The following is a 20,681-nucleotide window of genomic DNA, read 5'->3' on the forward strand; positions in this document are numbered from 1 at the left end:
TGAAAGTGGGCACCCTTGTCTTGTTCCTGACTTTAGGGGAAATGCTTTCAATTTTTCACCATTGAGGATAATGTTTGCTGTGGGTTTGTCATATATAGCTTTTATTATGTTGAGGTATGTTCCTTCTATTCCTGCTTTCTGGAGAGTTTTTATCATAAATGGATGTTGAATTTTGTCAAAGGCCTTCTCTGCATCTATTGAGATAATCATATGGTTTTTATTTTTCAATTTGTTAATGTGGTGAATTACACTGATTGATTTGCGGATATTGAAGAATCCTTGCATCCCTGGGATAAAGCCCACTTGGTCACGGTGTATGATCTTTTTAATGTGTTGTTGGATTCTGATTGCTAGAATTTTGTTGAGGATTTTTGCATCTATGTTCATCAGTGATATTGGCCTGTAGTTTTCTTTTTTTGTGACATCTTTGTCAGGTTTTGGTATTAGGGTGATGGTGGCCTCATAGAATGAGTTTGGAAGTTTACCTTCCTCTGCAATTTTCTGGAAGAGTTTGAGGAGGATAGGTGTTAGCTCTTCTCGAAATTTTTGGTAGAATTCAGCTGTGAAGCCATCTGGACCTGGGCTTTTGTTTGCTGGAAGATTTCTGATTACAGTTTCAATTTCCATGCTTGTGATGGGTCTGTTAAGATTTTCTATTTCTTCCTGGTTCAGTTTTGGAAAATTGTACTTTTCTAAGAATTTGTCCATTTCTTCCACGTTGTCCATTTTATTGGCATATAGTTGCTGATAGTAGTCTCTTATGATCTTTGTATTTCTGTGTTGTCTGTTGTGATCTCTCCATTTTCATTTCTAATTTTATTGATTTGATTTTTCTCTCTTTGCTTCTTGATGAGTCTGGCTAATGGTTTGTCAATTTTATTTATCCTTTCAAAGAACCAGCTTTTGGCTTTGTTGATTTTTGCTATGGTCTCTTTTGTTTCTTTTGCATTTATTTCTGCCCTAATTTTTAAGATTTCTTTCCTCCTACTAACTCTGGGGTTCTCCAATTCTTCCTTTTCTAGTTGCTTTAGCTGTAGAGTTAGGTTATTTATTTGACTTTTTTCTTGTTTCTTGAGGTATGCCTATATTGCTATGAACTTTCCTCTTAGCACTGCTTTGATGGTGTCCCACAGGTTTTGGGTTGTTGTGTTTTCATTTTCATTAGTTTCTATGCATATTTTGATTTCTTTTTTGATTTCTTCTGTGATTTGTTGGTTATTCAGAAGTGTGTTGTTCAGCCTCCATATGTTGGAATTTTTAATAGCTTTTCTCCTGTAATTGAGATCTAATCTTAATGCATTATGGTCAGAAAAGATGCTTGGAATGATTTCGATATTTTTGAATTTATGAAGTTTAGATTTATGGCCCAGGATGTGATCTATCCTGGAGAAGGTTCCATGAGCACTTGAAAAAAAAGTGAAATTCATTGTTTGGGGGTGAAATGTCCTATAGATATCAATTAGGTCTAACTGATCTAATGTATCATTTAAAGTTTGCGTTTCTTTGTTAATTTTCTGTTTAGTTGATCTGTCCATAGGTGTGAGTGGGGTATTAAAGTCTCCCACTATTATTGTGTTATTGTTGATTTCCCCTTTCATATTTGTTAGCATTTGTCTTACATACTGTGGTGCTCCTATATTGGGTGCATATATATTTATAATTGTTATATCTTCTTCTTGGATTGATCCTTTGATCATTATGTAGTGGCCTTCTTTGTCTCTTTTCACAGCCTTTGTTTTAAAGTCTATTTTATCGGATATGAGTATTGCCACTCCTGCTTTCTTTTGGTCTCTATTTGCGTGGTATATCTTTTTCCAGCCCTTCACTTTCAGTCTGTATGTGTCCCTTGTTTTGAGGTGGGTCTCTTGTAAGCAGCATATAGAGGGGTCTTGTTTTTGTATCCATTCGGCCAGTCTTTGCCTTTTGGTTGGGGCGTTCAACCCATTTACGTTTAAGGTAATTATTGATAAGTATGATCCAGTTACCATTTACTTTATTGTTTTGGGTTTGGGTTTATACACCCTTTTCGTGTTTCCTGTCTAGAGAATATCCTTTAGAATTTGTTGGAGAGCTGGTTTGGTGGTGCTGAATTCTCTCAGCTTTTGCTTGTCTGTAAAGCTTTTGATTTCTCCTTCATATTTGAATGAGATCCTTGCTGGGTACAGTAATCTGGGCTGTAGGTTATTGTCTTTCATCACTTTAAGTATGTCTCAAAATGGATTAAAGATCTAAATGTAAGACCAGAAAATATAAAACTCCTAGAGGAGAACATAGGAAAAACACTCTCCGACATAAATCACAGCAGGATCCTCTATGATCCACCTCCCAGAATTCTGGAAATAAAAGCAAAAATAAACAAATGGGATCTAATTAAAATTAAAAGCTTCTGCACAACAAAGGAAAATATAAGCAAGGTGAAAAGACAGCCTTCTGAATGGGAGAAAATAATAGCAAATGAAGCAACTGACAAACAACTAATCTCAAAAATATACAAGCAACTTATGCAGCTCAATTCCAGAAAAATAAATGACCCAATCAAAAAATGGGCCAAAGAACTAAATAGACATTTCTCCAAAGAAGACATACGGATGGCTAACAAACACATGAAAAGATGCTCAACATCACTCATTATCAGAGAAATGCAAATCAAAACCACAATGAGGTACCACTTCACACCAGTCAGAATGGCTGCGATCCAAAAATCTGCAAGCAATAAATGCTGGAGAGGGTGTGAAGAAAAGGGAACCCTCCTACACTGTTGGTGGGAATGCAAACTAGTACAGCCACTATGGAGAACAGTGTGGAGATTCCTTAAAAAATTGCAAATAGAACTACCTTATGACCCAGCAATCCCACTGCTGGGCATACACACCGAGGAAACCAGAATTGAAAGAGACACATGTACCCCAATGTTCATCGCAGCACTGTATATAATAGCCAGGACATGGAAACAACCTAGATGTCCATCAGCAGATGAATGGATAAGAAAGCAGTGGTACATATACACAATGGAGTATTACTCAGCCGTTAAAAAGAATACATTTGAAACAGTTCTGATGAGATGGATGAAACTGGAGCCGATTATACAGAGTGAAGTAAGCCAGAAAGAAAAACACCAATACAGTATACTAACACATATATATGGAATTTAGAAAGATGGCAATGACGACCCTGTATGCAAGACAGGAAAAAAGACACAGATGTGTCTAACGGACTTTTGGACTCAGAGGGAGAGGGAGAGGGTGGGATGATTTGGGAGAATGGCATTTAACATGTATACTATCATGTAAGAATTGAATCGCCAGTCTATGTCTGATGCAGGATACAGCATGCTTGGGGCTGGTGCATGGGGATGACCCACAGAGATGTTATGGGGAGGGAGGTGGGAAGGGGGTTCATGTTTGGGAACGCATGTAATAATTAAAGATTTTAAAATTAAAAAAATAAAAAACTAATAAAAAAATAAATAAATAAATAAATAAAGTGGGAATGGAAAGGGAGCCCAAAGGTAAGAAATCCCTTAATTTCACCAATCTCAACAAGAGCTAACTTAAAAGTAATGAATTCTTCCTAATAAACTGTCAGCTAGCTGTCAGCTACCAGCTACATTTGTTGTATAATTTTCACATCTGAATAGCTAGCACTATCAATGCTATGGATGCCCCCAAGGCTCTGATAAAGATACCTGGCTTCAGCAATAAGTATCCAGTTGTCTCAAGTCAGAGGTTTTTGTTTTTGTTTTGTTTTTTTAATATTTTGCTGGCTATATAGGGAATGTGTTTAAAAGACTTGATTATTTGGAATATGGAATCCTGTCTGGGGGAAAATTGCCCAGGGTTGCAAGACTGCTCTAAGGAGAAACATCTGGTTCAGGCACCTTAGAGGAGAGATATAGGGGCAGAAAGAGGAGGTGGTTGTTGATGGAAGAATTTTTCCTAGAATTACCCAGAGTTGGGAAACTTCTCACTGATTAATAGAAAGTTTATAAACAATTGCATAGATTCTATTTTAGAAAAAGAAATGAATGGTTAAAAATAACTCCTACTATTTGTTTACATTTTCATTAGCCCACAAAAACATCTTTTGGAACTAAAGTCAAATAATTTCAATAGGATAATTTATCAGGCCAAAACAACTTTTACATAACAGGTCACCTAGTCTCTAAATTTGCCTTGAACTATGTGAATTTACTTCAGTGAGCTTCTACAGGCAACTGCTTGAATTTTCTACCATAACTGTTAGTTACTTCAGAGAACTGCTTATATTAATGGTCCTTAGAAGCCAACATTACTGCTGTTATTTCCACTGCCTATTCACTGTCTCAGGAATAGGTAAATATATAAACATTTACATGAACCACAAACAGTCCAAAATTAAATAACTTATAAACAGTCTTGGCTACTTGAATGCTACTGAAGCAAACAAAGTTTGCATTACCTTGGGGCTTTGATTTTTAATGTCAATTTTTAAAAACTGAGATCAACAGTAATGTAAAAAGTTGGAGACTTTTACACCTTTCATATGAAGATGAAAGACTTTGAAAAGAGTTGGAAATTGGGCCTCCAGCTAGATTTTCCTCATAGACATAAGGTGACCTATCCAGACAGAACATGTGGGATCTAGTTATGCAATCTTAGAACTGAAAATCAGATCTTCATGTCACGTTATCTAAAAGTATCACTGAATAATACCAAAAAACAAGTTTCAAATTTACTGCACTTCAACTTTAACTTTTTCTTTCGTCAGTCAATAGTTGATTTTTTCTATTCCATGGCCTTACACACTGATGAAAGAATGATGTTTATGAATTGTGCTGCTTGCTTATTCAGTCAAGTTACTTACCAATTTAGAAACAAACCAAAACACCAACAAAGACTTACTGTGCAGCCAGGCTGCTTGGGGATAGTGACTGTCTGTCTTCCTCACCCCACAAATGTGTTGTATTATCAGAGCCACCTAAAGAGATAACATTTAGCATTTCATTAAAGGATTTATTTTTCTAAGTAAAAATCATCCCAGGTCAAATTAATGGGAAGAAAAGCAGGAAGTCTGCAGAATTTTTCTCCAAACGACTTTACAGAGATGTCTAAGCTCAGCTGGAAACAGTTAAAATATGTATTTATCAATTGCCCCCCAACTGAAATAATCCCAATGGTTAGGCATATGCATTTCTAACAAATTATTTCTCTGGGCATCAAACCATTACATTATTTTATCCTATATGCATAGATGACTCAAATATCATAATGCAGATTGACTACCTTGGTGACTTGTTAATCAAATGAAACCAATTTCAATCTCATGAGTCCCTGGATTTTTTCGTTTGTTTGCCTTCAGTTGTCTAGAATGTAGCCTTAGGAAACATCTGCCATCACGAATCTATATTTTTTATCTTTCAAAACCAGCCAGTGATTTCAATTGAATGCAGCTGTGAATGCAAATTAACTAATGTTTATAGAACCATTCTGAGTGGTCTCAAATAATGTGAGGTTTGGAGTGTGGAAGGCAATCACTAAGTTGTGTCTAATGGAAACCATATATGAAGATCTAACTCAACACAGAGAATTGCCCCTAGAAGTTAAATGGGTCCCTGAGTCAGCTTGCTGCATAGCATTCTATCATTGTAGGGTAAGTGCAGCTGACTAATAGTCCATATATAACATAGGGAGTGCAGTCTGACCTAGAGGGGCTGGATGGGGGGAGGGGAGGGAGGCTCCAGAGGGAGAGTATATACGTATAATTATGACTGATTTATGTTGCTATATGGCAGAAACCAACACAAAAAGCAATTTTCTTCCAATTAAAAATTTTTCTAAAAATACACTTTCCTGAATTAAAAAAAAATATATAAGTCCAACAACATTCATATGCAAAATTTAAAAATGGCTATTGCATAAATAAAAACATCAGAAATCCAATGCTTTCACATTCAGCTCCTTTAAGGAAATGGTATTACTTATTTCACTGTTCTTGTAGACACTCTTAATTCCTCATAAATAATCCAGAAGTTCCAGTGCTGTCATTTTTCAACACTGGCCTTATCATTTTCAATAGAGTACTTTATTGATAGCTTTAATACTTCTCCCATTGTCTCTAGTTAGTGTGTTCTAAAGTCTTCTAAAAAGGTTGTAGCACAAAACTAGGTAGCCATCTGTACTTTTCTCCTGCTGATCATTTTGTTTATTTAAATAAGCATGCATGTAAAAGACTCACAGAATTAAAAACCTCCTTGTCTTCCTCAGTATCAGTCATGTCTGAGTAATGTCTGTATCATCCCTAGTAACTTGGCAGAATGGCTTTTTCAGTTTTCCTCTCTGGCAGGGGTCCCTCTCTTCTCTGCTCGACAGCTAAGTATTATTGCTCTAAAGACAGCAATGTATCAATGAGTGAAAGGACCAAGAAGAAGATACTCAGTATAAATAAACCTAATTAATAATGGTAATAACCATTATTTATTGGCATCCATATATAGAATTGGAGAAGGAAATAGCAACTCACTCCAGTATTCTTGCCTAGGAAATCCCATGGACAGAGTCTGAGCCTGGTGGGTTACAGTCCATGGGGTCTCAAAGAGTCAGACACAACTTAGCAACTGAGCACATATATAGAATAATCCAGGATAGGACTCTGTGAAGATTTATGCTTCTGCAGTGTAAAAGTATATAAAACCATTTTTCCAAGATCAAATCTTGCTCACTTTGAACTCCTATGAGTTCATCAGCATTTGTATACTATATGACTGAGTCCATTAGCATTTGTATACTATATGGTTATGGAATGTCTTTTCTTCATCAGATTATTAAAATGAATAGCTAATAGAAATTAACTTTGTATATATCAATTATAGGCTTGACCTTGATGTTAAATATGGACTTTGCCCTCTGGGCACTTGTCCTTCTGGACTTTAAAGTATCTGAGAAGTACCGTATTGAATGGGTTTTAATGAAGTGGAAATTGTTACAGCCCTTTAAAAAGCAAGGTTTAATTTTTATTTGTAGAAGTAGTCATATATAAAAATGATGCCCAAAGACAGAGAAAGAAATCTAGTGCACAGATACCTCTTTTCACCAGTAAACATGGCTTTTTGTTTAAAGATGTAATTTCATGTAATTTACCTCTTGGCAAAAGAATAAACTTCAATGAGCCAAAAAAGGTAATCTTCACCCTCAAAACTCAGTTTTATAAATGGAAATACTAAACAGTGAAGCAGGGATCCTTACTGGGTCAGAGCTGAGAATTAGATTCCTTAAAACATCTTCTCAAATGTTTATTGGCATCTCCGTATTGTCGTGGTTGCTAAGGAGGCTTCCGAAAAAACCTTGAAGTGTGTTCATAATCAAGGCTGAATCAAAAGTAGACATGGGGTGTGGAAGTTTGAATTAGAAATAGACATGGAGTGCAGAGAGGAATGGAGCAATGGCCACTGAAAAATGGATCATGTGGGAAGGAAGCTGGCACAGTGAATCGCACTCTATGACTGGCTGAAAGTGGAGCCATTCTGAGGCTGACTGGTGGCAAGTACTTGTGTGAAGTATCCTAGAAGCAAGTGTGTGCATGTCTCAGATGGTAAATATGAGTAAGGCCATTTAACAGAGCTTGGGGACCTGGCTTTGGGCATAGACAGATTCAGGCTCTCAATCTCAGTTTAGTCACTTGCTGGATGTATAACATAGGCAAAGTGCCCAGCCTTCCTTTGCCTTAGTTGTTTTGTCTGCAAAATGGGATAATAAATACCTCTTATAGAGTTGTTTTGGTGATAGAAAGGACTAAAGAGAATAAAATATTTATCATCGACACACACAAAAAGAACACTACCTTTTTATTTTTTCTACTTTCTTCGTTTGAAAGAAGAGAATGAGCCATTTAAAGCTATCTGAGTCCTGTCAATCATTAGAGAGGACCCAAGCAAGCAACTCTGATCTGAGTGACCATTTCACTCCAGTTTGTTTACTGTAAAGCCAAGGGAGGACATGTGTTCACAAATACCACTAAATGCTATAAAGAGTAAGCATGGCTGGCTTGGGCAACATGACAGGTATTTGTACTTCAAAACAAGTTTGGGTTTCCTGAAGGATTCCCAAAAATACTCAGAATAATTTTTCACAGGTCATGAAATTTCTGCTCAAGCATGCATGCATGCAGGGGCTTGGGGTTAGTGACATAGGAACTGACCTTAATACTACGGCATTGGTATCTTTAGACTGATGAAGTCACATGTGTAGGAAATTTTTAAAAACAAACATAAGCACATCTAATTCTAAAAATAAAAACATATATCCTTAATGTATTAATATTTCCTTGTCATTCTGATTATCCAATGGCATGGTTTAACACATGTCAAAATTATGAGCATAATCATAGAAATGCAACATGGCCATTGTTAAGTATTGAAAATTGAGCTATATTGTTCATCAGGAAAAGTGTTTTGCTGCCTCAGTTAATGAGAGGTTCTTTGGCTTCTAAGGCACTAAAGAACTTACGTCCTTTGTAACAAAAATTTCAACTTTATCCCTCTATACAATTATAAGGTGTGAGTCTGAAGATGAAAAGGAAAGGAATGGTAAGGAGAAATCTGAAGTTCTCAAGTCTTTAAAATGCAAACAGAAAAATGTACAGAGGAAATAATTAGTGTTTGTTATTGTACTGTCCGGTTTTTCTGGGCTGGACCTTTTCTTAAAAGCACAAGGCTTTTCTTTTTAACCCTAATGCTCTTGAAGACCACTGAGTTTAACAACAATCAATCCTGCAAACTAGTCATTAATTCTGTGACTGAAAAGGCTATGGTTTTTCCACGGGTCATGTATGGATGTGAGAGTTGGACTGTGAAGAAGGCTGAGTGCTGAAGAATTGATGCTTTTGAATTGTGGTGTTGGAGAAGACTCTTGAGAGTCCCTTGGACTGCAAGGAGATCCAACCAGTCCATTCTGAAGGAGATCAGCCCTGGGTGTTCTTTGGAAGGAATGATGCTAAAGCTGAAACTCCAGTACTTTGGCCACCTCATGTGAAGAGTTGACTCATTGGAAAAGATTCTGATGCTGGGAGGGATTGGGGGCAGGAGAAGAAGGGGACGACAGAGGATGAGATGGCTGGATGGCATCACCGACTCGATGGACGTGAGTCTGAGTGAACTCCGGGAGTTGGTGATGGACAGGGAGGCCTGGCGTGCTGCGATTCGTGGGGTTGCAAAGAGTCGGACATGACTGAGCGACTGAACTGAACTGAACTGAAGAAATTGGTATCCAAGAGTATGTTAGATCCTCCTTCAAGAAGTCTTTAAATCCTTTAAAACCAGCATTTTATATGAAAATAGTTTAAGATCTGGTAATAAACAATCAGCTTGTGACCTGATTACTTATCTATAATTCAAAAGTCAAGTCTACATACTTAAAAGCTGGCAAGCTCAGTTGAGAAAGCCTATTCCTAAACTCATTCAGAAGCAGTAAATACTAACCAAACATTTCACTTGTGAAGTAGGGATTTATTCCTTATAGTCCTAAATGTTTGTCTGTATATGACTGTGTTTGTGTGTGTGTCTGTGCACTTCTCTATATGCAAAGATGATCTTTTCTGATTCACTAGCAAGATGCTATCGTTTGTCCTACTGGGTGGGACAGTAGGACAATACTGATCTATTCACGCTCTGATATCCATCATGAATTTTCAAGATGGCTGGCTGAAGGGTGAGTTTTATCCAAAGACTCATTCTGATTAAAAAGTCAAAATTTTGGGAAAAAGGGCAAAAGTACTGCAATTCAGTGTAGGCATTTGTTCAAAAAGTTGTGGTAGAAATCTACTTGTTGAGGCTTAGTCCCTTTCTCTGATATTTATTTTTTCGTACCAAGCATAAACATAGCTTTATAATATAGCTAAGAGAGACCATTTTCATAAAAATAAAAATCCTAGAAAGTCACAGCCTCTTTTCCAGCCATTTCTCCTTGTCTCCACACTTTGGTTAGCTAAAGATCCAGATTTAATGGTAACATATGTTCCCACCTAAGAATAATGTCATGCATAAATGGTTGCTTCAGTTGCATTTTGTTTTTTATTCCTAATGGAACTGAATACAGAATTGCAATGCAGAATTGAATATAGAAAGATAGAAATATAATACCTTCAGATGGGGAGTCCAGGGTATACAGCAGATGTTTAACAGATTTATGGAGAGTTCTGAAACCTTCGTTAGTTATGACACGTGGATAAACCTTCTGCACAACCAGCAGCACACTAACAAGTCGAAAAACAATTAAACCAGATTGCATTTCAACATTTGCAGACAGAAACAAAAGGTTATTTGAGAAGAAAATAGCTACAGTATTGAAAATTATTCTTATAACATAAAAGACAGGATGCTGCTTTGTCATTTAATTGCTTGTTTGTCTGTTCATGCACAAAATCCCAACAAAGTATTCTTGAACCATACAAGATTCTAAAGCCTAAAAGGTCTTAAAGTAAGAAGTGAAGTTCACATCAGTTTTTTGTTGTTGTTGTTGTTAAAACCTAAAAATAAGTGGTTAGAAACAGCAGTTTCCAATAAAAGGATACCTCTTTTTTTGTTTTTAAAGGAAAAAAATTAAACATTGGAAATTATTTTCATTAAAAATTAAGCCCAGATAAAGGATCCACTTTCAAGAATAATTATTAATTATTTGATAAATATTTATCTTTTGCTAAACAAATGTTAATTTTTTTTTTAAATGGGAGCTTGCCCTAATTAGAGATTGCATTCTATCCTCTAAGTAGCCCACAGGCACTGCTCCAAGGGGTAGCTCAAAATTAATATCCAAACTAACTGGCATTGTCTTCCCAGGATTTTTATGTTACTAATAAGATGGGCAGTCTACACTGGGAATGAAAAGTCAGCAAATTTACTTGTTCATGCTTGAGTTCATTCAGTATTTCCAAAAAATCAATTACCGACTTAAGAAATGCCTCTTTTTTATCTCCTATTGTCATTGGTACATTTAAAAAATGTTAGCATTGTACAAGTATGTTTGAATTTCACAAATACTGTGAGGCAATATATATAAATATATATATATATATATATATATATATATATGAGTGGTAACTTAGAACAAAAAGCTTTGTTAAGGATTTGCTATTGTGAAGTTAAACGAAGTACATATTAGCTAATAGCTCTTCCATATGTATCTTAGTCAACTGAAATGTCACATCAGCAACAGCATGTGCATATACTTTCTACAATATTTTTGGAATTTTTAATATTTAAATTAAGATCATTTTAATTTTAGCTCCTAACCATGAATGACTATTATATTCAGAGCGTTAACTTTTGAATGTTCTCTAATTTCTAGTAGGTATGTGTATGGATATATAAACATATATCTATTTATTTATGGGCTTCCCTGGTGACTCAGTGGTAAAGAATCTGCTTGCAGTGCAGGAGCTGCAGAAAGACAAGGGTTCAATCCCTGGGTCAGGAAGATTCCCTGGAGGGGGACATGGCAACCCACTCCAGTATTCTTGCCTGGGGAATCCCATGGACAGAGGAGCCTGGCAGGCTACAGTCAACTGGATCTCAAAGGGTCAGAGATGACTGAAGCAACTTAGCATGCATATTTATAGAATTATAATTTTATTTGCTTCTCTAATAATTCCATAAAGTCAATTCATTTGTCTTGTTATGGAACACTAAAGTTCAAAAGTTAAATAACTTACACAAGGTTATCCAAATAAATAAAGCTGATTGTGTCTAATTTCAAAGTTTCTGCTCTTTCTCCTCTACATCTTGACTCTGGCGCTTTGCCCCAGCATGGCAGAGAAGAGGAGGACAGACCATTTCTGCACTGAGCTACAGCCATTGTTAGCTTGTCTTTCCAGCTGTGTGTTTGGCCATGGCGGGATGGCTGAATTTTTCTCGCCTGTGCTTTGTATACCTAACAGCTGATATGTCAGGCATTTTTATATTTGCCCCAAGAATCTCCTGGTTCTCAGACTTTGAATTGTTTCTGAATCCTGGTGAGTATGGAGACCAGGTAAACGTTCTGAGGTTGGAGATTTCTGCCAGCCTTCGCCCAGCTTGGTCTCTGCTTGACTCAGCTGATCTTTCGTCTCAAAGTAACACCTTCAAAGACTGAACATTTGGCAATCTCATTGTCAGCATTATTGTTATTAATATAACTAATAAAAATGTCAGTAGACATAATTCATCTTTTTCTATCAAAATGCGACAAAAAAATGACACCTGACCCCCATCCTCTATGAGATCCTTTAAACTATTGATGAAGATGATTTTACTTCACTTCATTGGTTTTGTTTTTCTGTCCTGTTCATCATATACAAATAGAAGTTATCCAAAACAAGTCTCCTTGTAAGGTAATCTAAAAAGGGGTTTTTGTGATTCATATCTAAGTATACCACTTCCTCCTCATAAATAGTGACTATCACCTATGTTTTTTCATATGCTTTTTTTTTATTTTTGAGATTGCTCATTTTTGCTAACCTCTGTCATAATCTTGACATTTTGCAATCTGGTTTTGGTGACTGAACTATATAACAAGTTACAGCTTTACAAAACTGCTGGAGGAAATGACAGCAATGAGTTTTTATACAGTTTATTTGTTCATATTACTTGATCAACAAAGAGTAAGATAAACCAATGACTTGGTGACAAAATACAGTCATTTGTGAAGAATTAACAGCTTTTAGTGACACTTTAATAATAATAGTAAAGAAGATTTGACTTTAAAAAATGGTTGACATAAAAGGTCTAAATATAATGCAAGACATTTAAAGAAACAGATGAAATTAATTTTAATAATATATTTTATTTGACCCAATGTATCCAAAATATTATCATTTCAACATCTAATCAATATAAAATATATTAGTATTTTATCTTTTATTGCATTATCTTCAGATTTCAAAGTATATTTTACACTAATGAAGCATCTCAACTCAGATGTTAAATTTTCATTGAAAATATTTAATCTGTATTAGAATTTCATTGCAATTACCAGTGAAAAGTAGATTCACATACCCATGTTGTTTCAAATATATTAAAAGTTTTTCTAATATATTTAAATGAATTAAGAATAAAGTTTAAAATTCGATTCCTTGATGATAGTAGCACACCAAGTGCTCAAAATCATGTGACACCCTGTGCACCTTAAATTTACAAAATGCAACATATAAAACCCACAAATAGCTAGAGGCTTTCATGTTAGAAAGAACTATATAAATTGGCAATAAAGTTTTAAATTAATTAATTAGCTAAATAATAAATAAGTAAAAATCAACCGCTTTAAAGAAAATTATCCAGGTTAGAAAAAAGTCATATGTCATCTGCTTTAAAATAATCTGAAGCTATTTCTTTTAAAAGCTGTTTTCATTATTATGTAGACTGGTTTACAACATTCTAATCATTACCTGAGAACATATCTATGGTATAATGCAATAATTTTATTTTAAATTTTAAGGGAATTAAAATAGCCACAGTGCAATGTCCTTATGTAATTTGCTCTATCAAAATGATGTCTAATGTATTTTTGATTAATTTACTTTTGACCAAAGGGTATCTTTTTGGATCTTCCACCTTTCAGCAAGCATTATTTTGTGGGAGTTTGGTTTTTATTTGTTGTTTAATAACCAAATTTCATTAAGGTATAATTCACATACAACATGATGAGCGTATTTAAGGTTATTACTCAATAAGCTTTGACAATATATACAATTATGTAGCCACCATGCTAAATAAGATATAAAATATCTAATTTTAAGGTGATATAAAGTATCACCTTAAAAAAGTTTTGTCCTGCTTCCAACAGTTGCCCCAATATCCACTGTTCTGATTTCTAACACTGTACATTAATTTTGTTAATAATACAATATCTACACATCTAGTATGTATTCCTTTTTTTTTTTTTTTTTGGTCTGGATTCTTTCGCCAGCATAATATTCATAAGATTTATCCATGCTGTCGTGTGATTAAGTAATCTGTTTATTATTCTTAACTGAGTAGAATTCCAATTTTTCATCCATTCTGTTTAGGGATATTTGTTTTTCTCTCAATTTCTAGCTATTGTAAATAAATCTGCTGTAAACATTAGCATACAAATCTTCATGTAGGCATATGTTTTCATTTTCTTGGGTAAATAACCAGGGGTAGAATGCTACATCACATGGTTCTATTTTTAGCTTCCTTAGAACCTGTCACACTGTTTTCTGACATGGTTATATCACTTTACACTCTAACTTGCAATGTATGAATTCTATTTGCTTTACATTCTTGCCAGCAACTGGGGTCACTCATCTTTGAAAACTGAACCCGTTTTAGTGAGTGTTGCTACTAAGTCACTTCAGTTGTGTCCGACTCTGTGCGACCCCATAGATGGCAGCCCACTAGGCTCCACCGTCCCTGGGATTCTCCAGGCAAGAACACTGGAGTGGGTTGCCATTTCCTTCTCCAATGTAGTGAGTGTTAGTGATATCTTATTGTGGTCTCAAGAGTATCTTGACTCCTTTCATTGCTACATTGTACAGCTCAAACAATCCCATTTCTCCTTTAATCAATTTACCTGTTTGTTTTCTAAAATAGAATATACAAAGGAGGAAGAGAACCAAGTGTCAAAATTCTGAGTGAATGAAAATATCCCGAAGAGCCAAAATGAGGACCAAATCAAATTTACTAGTATCTTACTTCTTTTATAGTTTAGTTACAACATGTTATTTATTGTGAAAAGAGCACAGGTCTTGGATTCAGATTCCTTGAGTTTAGGTTCTAGCTTTACCACTTACTTACTTAGTTGTAGAACCTTGAGGAAGTCTTTTGACCTTCCTGAAAAAGTCATTTGACCTCCATGAAGGTGTGTTTTCTTTTTAATAAATGCAGATATCTGTGGTCTCAATCTCAAAGCACTGTTATGAGAATCAAATGAAATTAACGTACCAACATGAGGGTTTATTACAAGGTCTTTGAACAAATATAAACACTTAGATTCTCCAGAGAAGATGAGAAAACTCTTTTTCTGGTGCTTCAGACATTAACAATGGAATCCACTGTGCTCTTAGTGACATATTAGAGAGGCATCTGGGTTCTAGAGTATAAAACCCCAGGTTCAAACTCTCTTAGCTGCAAGATCATCAATTATTTAATTTTTAAAACCCTCTATTATCTCATTTATGAAATAAATGATAGTTCTGTTGTTAAGGTTCAATGTGAAATATATGAAGGGTCCAGTAAAGTGTTTGGCATGTAACAGGCACCAATAATTACTGATTGTTAATGCAGTTGTTTTGTTTAATGCACATTTCCAAATTAGCTAGGCATCACAGCCAAAACCTAAGTATGTGTTCATCAAATTCTAAATGCTAGCATGCTCAGATCTCGTTTTTGAGGAAAACAGACTTTAAAGGGATTTCTTCTGCAAGTTTTTCAAATCTTTGTGTCATATATGTCAAATAAAGTCAACCCAATATGCAAGATTATTTTTTTTACCGTGTAGTACCAAAAATCCAATGAAATATTTTCATCTTGAGCATGTAAAATACTAGATGCACGGAGCCTTTGTTGTCCCTGAATAAGACTGTGCCATTCCAATCAACCGTTGGTCCTGCTCTACCATCTTTTCAGAGTTCTGGGATATGAACTGACATTACTGATGTTATGATTAGTGTTCCGCATTTCCCTATATACATGTCAATAACCCTGATGACCACAGTGTATCTTTCTCCTTTGCTTATCTAATACCCTCACGTTCACTGCCAAAATCTGCAGTAAGTGCTGAAAGGTTATTTGCTATGACAGAGGAGCCTGGTGGGCTTCCGTCTATGGGGTTGCACAGAGTCGGACACGACTGACGCAAATTAGCAGCAGCAGTGATCTTCAAGGTAACATTAGAAGAAAAAAAAAAGACTTCATTATGAACAGTAATTCTTACCTGTTTGCATTTCGAAGCACATCAAATAGATTGCTCAGTGTGCTGTCATTCTGGAACACATTTGGAAAACTAGAGAGAAGCTCCCACACAGCTGTCTGCTCTTGTACTTGTGAGAAAAAGGATAGCACTTTAACCATTTCCTGAAACATTGTCTTCTGGTTGTTTGGATCACTTGATAGCTTAAAAAAATAAAACCACAGACAGGGTGAGACAAGACTTCAATATCTGTAACCACATGGCTGACTGTCTTTGAAAACACTTAAATTCTAGAGTTTCAGTTAAGTAATTCAGATTTTCATTTAGTTTGAAGTAATCCTTTACTTCGGAGAAGGCGATGGCACACCACTCCAGTACTCTTGCCTGGAAAATCCCATGGACGGAGGAGCCTGGTAGGCTGCAGTCCATGGGGTCATGAAAAGTCGGACACAACTGAGCGACTTCCCTTTCACTTTTCACTTTCATGCATTGGAGAAGCAAATGGCAACCCACTCCAGTGTTCTTGCCTGGAGAATCCCAGGGACGGGGGGCTGCCGTCTATGGGGTCACACAGAGTCGGACACAACTGAAGTGACTTAGCAATCCTTTACTTGGAAAAACTGTAACCATTTCAAATGTTTTTACATGTAATTGAATTTTTTCCTATAATTTTAGATGTTGGCATATTTAATGTTTGGTTAACAAAACCATTTAAACAAAATACTTGAAATTGGGTTTTGGGAAATTAAAATTAATTTCTTAAAATAAAATTAGCTTCTGAGTAATAAGTTTGTTTTTCTCTAGGATCTAGTTTAGCACATATAGAAAAATACTCTCTATATCCATTAGTAGTGCTTGCTCAATCTCTTAGTTGTGTCTGACTATTTTTGACCCCATGGACTATAGCCCACCAGGCTCCTCTGTCCATAGGATTCTCCAGACAAGAATACTGGAGTGGGCTGCCATTTCCTCATGCAGATCCATTAGTAGACCTTATATTATTTGCATAGAAAACCTTTAAAATTTAGGTGTTTTATGATAAATGTGTGAATATATATATACAAATATATTAAAATGTTTACTATTACAATTACACATACTTAACAAAATATTTCCAAAGTTCTGTTGCAATACAAGGAACTTTAGTTATAATAATGATTTATAGTGAATATCCTGTAGTCACATCTTGTACTCTAAGCAAACAAATAAAAGAAAGTCATGATCTTTACTCTTGCTCTGGATCCCAGGTCCCAGATAATATCTTTAGAAGTATTTTCTTCATTATATTCCCACCCCAAACAATTTTCTTAATAAGCTCATTCATACTAGTAGTCAGGCTTTAGTTGGATCTTAATTCAAGGTCTTTCATGCTGAAAATGTGATTTTGAACAAGGTATTCTTAGCCACACATTCTATATGGCTTCTGAGTTTGTTGAGATAGAATTCTAAGTGCTCTACGTTGAATTGGCATTATCATAACAGTGTTTCTAATCCAGTTCATTCAGAAAACTCAGGTTAATGAAGAGTAATTTAAGCATTCTGTACTTCAGTTCAGTTCAATTCATTTCAGTTGCTCAGTCGTGTCTGACTCTTTCCAACCCAATGGACTGCAGCTCGCCAGTCTTCCCTGTGTATCACCAACTCCCAGAGCTTGCTCAAACTCATGTCTATCAAGTCAGTGATGCCATCCAACTACCTCATCCTCTGTTGTCCCTTTCTCCTCCTGCATTAGTGAGTCAGCTCTTCACATCAGGTGGCCAAAGTATTGGAGTTTCAGCTTCAGCATCAGTCATTACAACAAATAGTCAGGAATGATGTCCTTTAGGATGGATTGGTTTGATCTCCTTGCAGTCCAAAGGAATCTCAAGAGTCTTCTTCAACACCACAGTTCAAAAGCATCAATTCCTCGGTGCTCAGCTTGCTTTGTGGTCCAACTCTCACATCTATACGTGACTACTTGAAAAACCATAGCTTTGACTAGATGGACCTTTGTTGGCAAAGTTATGTCTCTGCTTTTTAATATGCTGTCTAGGTTGGTCATAGCTTTACTTTCAATGAGCAAACATCTTTTAATTTATGGCTGCAGTCAACATCTGCAGTGATTTTGGCACCCAAAAAAATAAAGTTTGTCACTGTTTCCATTGTTTCCCCATCTATTTGCCATGAAATGATGGGACCAGATGCCATGATCTTCATCTTTTGAATGTTGAGCTTTAAGCCAGCTTTTTCGGTCTGTTCCTTCACTTTAATCAACAGGCTCTTTAGTTCCTCTTTGCTTTTTGCCACAAGGGTGGTATCATCTGCATATCTGAGGTTATTGATATTTCTCCTGGCAATTTTGATTCCAGGTTGTGCATCATCCAGCCCAGCATTTTCCATGACGTACTCTGCCTATAAGTTAAATAAGCAAGTTCAAGATATACAGCCTTGACACGCTTCTTTCCGAATTTGGAACCAGTCCATTGTTCCATGTCTGGTTCTAACTGTTGCTTCTTGACCTGCATACAGATATCTCAGGAGGTAGGTAAGGTGGTCTGATATTCCCATCTCCTGAAGAATTTTCCACAGTTTGCTGTGATCCACATAGTCAAAGGCTTTGGTGTAGTCAATAAAGCAGTAGCAGATATTTTTCTGGAACTCTCTTGCTTTTTTGATGTTCCAACGGATGTAGGCAATTTGATCTCTGGTTCTTCTGCCTTTTCTAAATCCAGCTTGAACATCTGGAAGTTCTCGGTTCACGTACTGCTGAAGGCTTGCTGGGAGATGAGATGAGTATAATTGTGAGGTAATTTGAGTATTCTTTTACATTGCCTTTCTTTAGGATTGGAATGAAAACTGACCTTTTCCACTCTGTGGCCACTGCTGAGTTTTCCAAATTTGCTGGCACATTGAGTGCAACACTTTCACAGCATCATCGTTCAGGATTTGAAATAGCTCAACTTGAATTCCATTACCTCCACTAGCTTTGTTCATAGTGATGCTTTCTAAGGCCCACTTGACTTTGCATTCCAGCATGTCTAGCTCGAGGTGAGTGATTACACATTGTGGTTGTCTGGGTCATGGAGATCTTTTTTGTATAGTTCTTCTGTGTATTCTTGCCACCTCTTCTTAATAAGTTCTGCTTCTGTTAGGTCCATAGCATTTCTGTACTTTATTGTGCCCATCTTTGCATGAAATGTTCCCTTGGTAACTCTAATTTTCTTGAAGAGACCTCTAGTCTTTCCTACTCTATTGCTTTCCTCTATTTCTTTGCATTATTCACTTTTTATCTCTCCTTTGGAACCCTCTATTCAGATGAGTATATCTTTCCTTTTCTCCTTTGCCTTTAGCTTCTCTTCTCAGCTATTTTTAAGGCCTCCTCAGACAACCATTTTGCCTTTTGCATTTCTTTCTCTTGGAGATGGTCTTGATCACCGCCTCCTGGAATGTCACAAACCTCCACCCATACAATAAAATTCATAGGATCAAAGGGGAAAATGTTAGATGTGAACATGTTTAATTCATTCTCATTTATAAAATTTTGAGGGAACTCAAAAATTTTTATTTTGTGAACTCTCATTATATGTGGAATTTCATTAAAAAAAGATGATCAGTATCTTATTTTCTTATTTTCACATCATAATTTAGCATATAAAAAAGATCATTAGCACTTCATATTATGAAGTTCTTGTTTCTAGTGTATAATATTTTGGAAAGAGGGATATATTCTTTTGTAAAAATCAAAGTTTTAAATTAGGTTTTATCTCAGAAGAAACATTTACCCATTATTCTAGCTTCTGTGAATTACCAGGCTCTGAGAGTTTAATTATTAAACTTACATTACATCCTGAGTAATCTCACTTAAAAATCTCAGAAAAAACAGTCAATCTTCATTCACCGTAAACCAAAGTCAAATTTCATCTACAAAGATGAGATTCCATCTCTATATTAACCATAAAGCAACTGCGGTGTTGGAGAAGACTCTTGAGAGTCCCTTGGACTGCAAGGAGATCCAACCAGTCCATTCTGAAGGAGATCAGCCCTGGGATTTCTTTGGAAGGAATGATGCTAAAGCTGAAACTCCAGTACTTTGGCCACCTCATGCGAAGAGTTGACTCATTGGAAAAGACTCTGATGCTGGGAGGGATTGGGGGCAGGAGGAGAAGGGGACGACAGAGGATGAGATGGCTGGATGGCATCACGGACTCGATGAATGTGAGTCTGAGTGAACTCCGGGAGTTGGTGATGGACAGGGAGGCCTGGTGTGCTGCAATTCATGGGGTTGCAAAGAGTCAAACATGACTGAGCGACTGAAATGAACTGAACTGAACTGAATATTTTTGGTTTAATGGATCATTTCAATCCAGCACATTTAAATGGAAAGTAGTCATTGCTTAGAATTTGACATCATATGTGAACCTCTGTGTGATGAATTCATGCCAAATGTGAGCCAGTATTTCAGTCAGCATTTTCTAGTCCATGAGACCTATGGACTTGCTCTTTGAATCACTTTGAGTTGCTTTGTAAATTTTCTGCTATTGTTATGAGACCCTGATCATATTAAAATGTTTACACTCACCTGAGAGAATTGGTTTGTTAGTTCTTGGAGAGAAGATTCTAAAAGGGTCTTGTTGGACAGGCAAAATATATTAAGAACATTTTTCCCTAGAGTGGTCCAAGAGAAGGCATAATCAGCAATATAACCTGGATAGTTCTCACACAGTTCTCTTCGTATATCTTCTGAAGTTGAATTTTGCTGTAAAAGCTAAAAATGTATGTGAGAAAAGTGGTATAACAATGTTAGTAAATACAGATATCAAATATACT

The 20,681-nt window shown here is 36.0% G+C and overlaps 1 protein-coding gene across 1 annotated transcript in view; it reads right to left on the reverse strand.

Moving 5' to 3' along the window:
- The window catches only part of ABCA12 (ATP binding cassette subfamily A member 12), a 210,085-nt gene that overhangs the window by 99,453 nt on the left and 89,951 nt on the right, over window positions 1-20,681 (reverse strand). The window contains exons 6-9 of the mRNA XM_068967745.1: window positions 20,434-20,619; window positions 15,900-16,078; window positions 10,112-10,224; window positions 4,881-4,956 (exon numbers count right to left, since the gene is read on the reverse strand). Coding sequence (XP_068823846.1) covers window positions 4,881-4,956; window positions 10,112-10,224; window positions 15,900-16,078; window positions 20,434-20,619 — 554 coding nt within the window. The remainder of the gene's footprint in view (window positions 1-4,880; window positions 4,957-10,111; window positions 10,225-15,899; window positions 16,079-20,433; window positions 20,620-20,681) is intronic.

This window comes from Capricornis sumatraensis, chromosome 3, assembly GCF_032405125.1.
Source record: "Capricornis sumatraensis isolate serow.1 chromosome 3, serow.2, whole genome shotgun sequence".
In the NCBI taxonomy this organism is placed as follows: domain Eukaryota; kingdom Metazoa; phylum Chordata; class Mammalia; order Artiodactyla; family Bovidae; genus Capricornis; species Capricornis sumatraensis.